Source organism: Notolepis coatsorum (genome assembly GCF_963971535.1).
Source record: "Notolepis coatsorum genome assembly, chromosome: 3".
NCBI lineage: Eukaryota > Metazoa > Chordata > Actinopteri > Aulopiformes > Paralepididae > Notolepis > Notolepis coatsorum.
In genome coordinates, this window is record NC_140167.1 from 155,428,820 (window position 1) to 155,434,819 (window position 6,000).

General features: G+C 43.5%; 1 protein-coding gene across 1 annotated transcript in view; it reads right to left on the bottom strand.

The window, feature by feature from the left end:
• The window catches only part of bard1 (BRCA1 associated RING domain 1), a 129,554-nt gene that overhangs the window by 46,375 nt on the left and 77,179 nt on the right, over nucleotides 1–6,000 (bottom strand). Inside the window, exon 8 of the mRNA XM_084311649.1 lies at nucleotides 3,429–3,564. Within this exon, the coding sequence (XP_084167775.1) occupies nucleotides 3,429–3,564 (136 nt within the window). The remainder of the gene's footprint in view (nucleotides 1–3,428; nucleotides 3,565–6,000) is intronic.

A 6,000-nucleotide genomic window follows, 5' to 3' on the forward strand; every position in this document is an offset into this window, starting at 1 on the left:
GCCTTCCCAGGCACGGATTATGCTTTGTATACTTTGATTATTCCATGGATAAAGACCCCCGACACTGCCGTGTGTTGGAACCCCCCCCCCTGGAGAGGACGCAAGGTGAGGAGACGCTCTGCAAGACGAGGTCGCTTCACGTCTCTCCCCCGTGGACCGGAGAGAGCCGGCCCACAAAGAGTCCACCTGCTTTCATCTGTGGTCCAAGGATCGCCGGCGCATTGAACAGCACTACAGTGGGTTCACCTGGGATACCCTTGGCCGGATGAGGCAGCCGGATTCTACCCCCCCCCCCCTTCCTACTCCTGTCGGCTTACAAGCGACCGGATTAACCCCCCCTAGCGTATCCAGTATATAATCATTAAAGTACCATTGCTGTTATTCCTTAACTATTCCAGGTTGTATATGTACCACCTGCGCCTTCAGAGATTGGACATTCTCTATTGATATACCGACGAATACTCTTGCCATAAAAGTGCATACTAATTCCATTCATAAATGTGATTGATTTGATTAAGTGCTTGCTCTACACACCATCGCTGTGTAGAAATAAAGACCTATTTCTAATTCGTACATTTGTGTTGGATCCGTTTCATCTACGTGACAGTGTTCATCATAATATATTTATGCCGTGTACTGGGTGGCCGAATATTAAGTACAAAGGTAGTGGTAGTAAGTATCATATCTAGTAATACAGTCAGGGAATTGTACCCCTCAGTTACAGTAACGTTATATGTTATTTCGCCCGTGGAGGCTGCTGAGCCTGAAGCGCCAGCGGGGCGACGCGGTGGTTTATCGCCGGCTTTCGTGCACCGCCGCCGGCTTGATACAGCTTCAGCAGCAGCAGCGGCGGTGCTCTGTTGTAGGAAGCCCTTCAATGACAGCGGTGCGCTCTCATATTTTGCGAATGCATAAACTATATCTTAAATTATGGCTATGTGTCTAATATGGCTGTCGCTTATCAATGACTTCGCGACAGCCATATTAGACACTCACTGTACATCAGTGTGGAACTGTAACGTTATATGTTATTTCGCCCGTGGAGGCTGCTGAGCCTGAAGCGCCACCGGGGCGACGCGGTGGTTTATCCCCGGCTTTCGTGCGCCGCCGCCGGCTTGATACAGCTTCAGCAGCAGCAGCGGCGGTGCTCTGTTGTAGGAAGCCCTTCAATGACAGCGGCGCGCTCTCATATTTTGCGAATGCATAAACTATATCTTAAATTATGGCTATGTGTCTAATATGGCTGTCGCTTATCAATGACTTCGCGACAGCCATATTAGACACATCGCCATAATTTAAGATATAGTTTATGCATTCGCAAATATGAGAGCTCTGTCATTGAAGTGGGTGGTGGCAGCATTACTAACAGTAGCGATTTTTATTGTTTTGTCATGACCAAACATAATCCCAACATAGATAGGAGGTGTACTGTATGTCAAATGTCGGTCATGTGGTGGAAGAGTTTAGTACAGTCACACAACAGAACACCGCTGTAGTACAGTCACACAACAGAACACCGCTGGTTCGACCAGCGCTTCTGCCGCGCCGCAAGGGCGTGTGCTAGTGGATTGATGGATTGGCCGTGTGGCCAATCAGAGAAACGCTGAACGAAAAGCTGAACACAAGTTGGTTGCCTTTAATATTCACGCGTCCCCGCCCCCCCCCCCCCCCCCCCCCCCCCTCAAAAATGAAATAATTTCAGGTAAATAACATTACATATGTCTTGTCGTGGAATTAACACAACATTATGCATACTTTTGACACTAAAAGTATGCATTGATGTGTTAATTTCACTGGATGCATTCAATAAGGCTTTCTAAATGTAAACACTATCTGTGCATCTCCCCTTTTCTTCTCTCCCTCTGGTTCTCACTATCCCTTTCTCTTTCCTTCTCTCCCCCTTATTTATTGTAATTTTCCTTGTATACTATTGCTACTGTAATTTTTTATTTTATTTACTTGTATGCAGGGCTTGACATTAACACCGGCCACCGGCCAAATGCTGGTAGAATTCGGCTGTGGCATTCTACCGGCCACAGTGGCCGGTGACTTTTTTTTCTATTAAAAAAAAACATTGTAGTCTACAAAAGGCATCGGCAATAATTAAGTCAATCCAAGTGATACTACATAATACTACAACTCCCACAACAATTCGGAAAAGTGCATTACCGGCCAGATCCTGGTAGTGGTGCTGTCTCGAGAATGGAGTACTCCTTGTTTTCAGACCGGATGTAAATTTTTTTCATTCAGGCCTACTTTTTCTGTTAGCGTGAAGCTATGCCTTCATCAGATCGCATGGAATACCTTTTGCGACGCCGAATTCAGTATGCAGTAAAGGAATATAGCATCAGCCAATGGACATATCGATCTACCAGATGGCGATCAATAACTGGGAAATCCTTTTTGGGATCCAACCGGCCACAGGTAAGAACGATTTCACGTAGATTTCATGCTGATCAGGCCTTGTTAGCATAGCCAACCAGCCGATGAATGAATGAATGAATGAAAACTTTATTTAACAGATTGCAGAATGGGTACAATACAGTACGGCTCAATACACACAATTGTTAAGGGGATGCAGACCAGAGAAAGACGTTTGTCTTGTTTACATCAGGGTCCCCCATTTTAAATGTATAGTGACATTTATGACATACACAACATACATGACATCGTGACACATCAGTGTATGATGCTACAATAACGAATGCCATTATTGGTAATCAATAATCAATAATCAGAAACGACGTCCCCCGCCCCCCCCCCCCCCCCCCCCCTTTCATGCATTCATGGTGGATCATGATACCGATCATATGCATTTTGATTTTAAACATATTCATCACACTATAAAATGGAAATGTATTGATAAAAATATTATTTTGTGTGGTGGTTTTTGGCTGGTGAAAATGCTGAGTGACTAGTGACTTTGGAAAACCACTAGCCACAGTGGCTAGTGAGCCAAAAAGTTAATGTCAAGCCCTGCTTGTATGCATGTACATAACCTTGTTTTTGTTGCAGCCTCCCACCCCCCCCCCACCCCCTTCCCTCAAAAGGCGTTTGCTTTTTGGTCAGGCTGCTTTTGTATGTAATAATTTGTTCGTACTTGTTTGCCTGGGTAAATAAAGGTTAAATAAAAAAAAAATAATAACCGATAGCGATCATTTCCGATATTACATTTTAATGCCAATATCGGTAGGCCGATAATATCGGACATCTCTACCGTCGTTAACCCTATGATATGGTACATGGAGATGGGGTGGCCTGGTGGTTCGCTGCATTATTCAAGGTTACCTCAATAGGGATCGTCCCCATTAGCTGTCACAGGGGGTTTAACCTATGACCTTCCGCTTAAAGGTACAGCCTCTCTTCCCACCAGACCACCTTGCTGTCTCTTGTGTTGGAATGTCACACAACTCCAGCAGCGTGTGTACCTGAACTGGAGAAGCCCTCAGCCATCTTCCCTCCCAGTCGCTGGCCCAGTTGGGCCAGTTGTCTCTGTTGGGACTTGGACAGTTTACTGGCCAGAAGCACCACATGCTCCATCCGTCTCGCTCCGCTGCTCACCATCTGGGACCGGACACAATAGAAAAGCATGTCATGAAATGATGAAACTTTAAAATGGGCACAACATAGTTTTGGGAGAGACATTAAAAAACAATAATAATACAATTACATTTAATTAAAAAATAAAATGTTTTAAAGAACAACTGTATAAACAAAACTGGGACACTAAACAAAGAATACCATATAGAAAGCTACTGTTTCACTGCTGTCTACGTTGTATATTTACTACATAAAGAACAAAAATATATAGTGTGAAATATCACACTGCTCCATAAACATTTTGTTTTGATTCATGATGACATAAGATAATTAAAGTATATTTAAATAAATAAAGTAAATTATGACATAATTTCTTTTCACGTAAATACAGTGAAAAGAAACAGCATACTGAACCTGTAACATAATTTAGGGAATACATTAGGGATGCTCCAAAACCATGTTCATTCATTGTATTTCTTTTATTTAAGTGTTGTGATGCACCCAGGTATGGCCAGTCCGTATGGGCTTGCAACACACTATCATTAATCTTAAACATAAAGATCAAACATACACAATGCAACATAAACCTTGAAAATAAACTTCTATAGGGGCGGCTGGGTAGCGCAGCAGACTAAGCGCTCGCCTACCACCGCAGAGACTCTGGGATCTAATCCAGCTGTCAGCGGTACCTCCGGCTTGGTCAGTCGTCCCTACTAACACAATTGGCAGTGTTAGCGGGTGGGAAGCCGGTGGGGTATGTATCCTGGTCGTTGTAAACAGTGACTCCTACTGGTCGGTCGGGGCGCCTGCTCAGCAAGGAAGGGATCTGGGGGAGGTAGTGTGATCCTCCCATGCGTTACACTCCCCCAGTGAGAGTCCTCGCTGTCAGGTGAAAAGAAGTGGCTGGCTGACTCCACATGTATCGAGGAAGCATGTGATAGTCTTCAACCCTCCCTAGGCCGGCAAGTGGGGGGGAAATGCGCGCAACGATCAGGAAGGAATTGGCATAACGACTAAATTGGGGATGGGAGAAAAATACGGAAAATAGGGGGAGAAAAAAAATAGATTAAAAAATATTATAATAAACTTCTAGATCAAGCCTAATCGTCATACTATTTATCATACCTACCACTTGTTTACAGTTATTATCATTAGATGCTATTCAGACTTCCGTATATAGAGCCACTCAAACTAGGGCATGCAGGAGTGGCTGACCGATATGGGTTTTTCAATGGCCAATACCGATATTTAAAGGAACACACCAGAGTCAGAAAAGAAGATAGGTACCCTTCTCCTCTCTGTGCAGTACAGAGCCCAAACCACCTCAGTCTCCCTCCTTGCCGGCTCCGCTTCCAGAACCTGTAGTTCCTCCTCTGTAAATTCTGGTTCAAATATATCAGGTTCTGGATCTTTGTTTGGCCCGAATTCATCATCACTTTCCTCTCTTACAAAGTGGTCCATGATTGGTTCTTCTGTAGGTTAGCCAGTCTAGTTGTGTTGATGGAAGTTACAATATTGCTTTAGAGATGCTGCGGCAGTCACTATGCACAGCTGGCAGCCGATTGTCAAGAAGATAGTTCAGACTTTGTATCTACTTCGAAAATTACGTTTCATTTTTCATTGTTATTTCTACACGTGGTAAATACAAACATGTAAATAAGGCAGTTTTGGAAAGTGTATTTCATTACTTTTGACGGTAGCGGTAGGCTAATGGTCCGTATCCAGTTCCAGTAATTGTGTGAACTAGCTAGTGCTGCAGGTCTCTCTCTCTGTACCGCACACACAGAGGTGAGAAGGGCACCTATCTTCTTGTCTGACTCTGGGTAAGAGTATTCAGATTTGTTTGGAAACACCAAGGATAATTTGAAGCCTGTAAAATGGTATTCTGGCCAGCCCTAACCTAAATAATAAATAATAATTGTTTGGCCTCTGGCCTACCATCAATGTTGGCCTAGAGCACAGGTTTAAGGTCAATGAACAAAAATAACTGAGATGTAATCCATTTTTCTCAACTAGAGTGATAGAACACCCATCTATGTATGAAAAAGGAAGATAATAAAAATTCCTTTGCTTTGATTGCTGACATGATTCTGAGAATACTTATCCAGTTATCAGATGGATATTCAAATATCCAATATTGGTATTGGTGCATTACAGGGGTGTTCCTGCATAGAAAATGTGGAGGCCTCTCCCGGGCCGCCTCAGGCCAAAAATGCTCAATGTCTGCAAAAACTATACCCATATATAATCATTATACAACTCCACCACCATTTCTTTGATTTAAATGACATGCAATGACCGTAGCAGTGCATCGCTATAGCTCTAACTGACTACATTAGTGTGAATTGCTAAAATATTTAAACCTTGCAGAGTTTATCATGGCTGGCTACATAAACGTCCATTTTAGGAAGAGAATGATGGTAGGGAAGGCAGGACAGGTGACTGGGGGGAAATACAAAC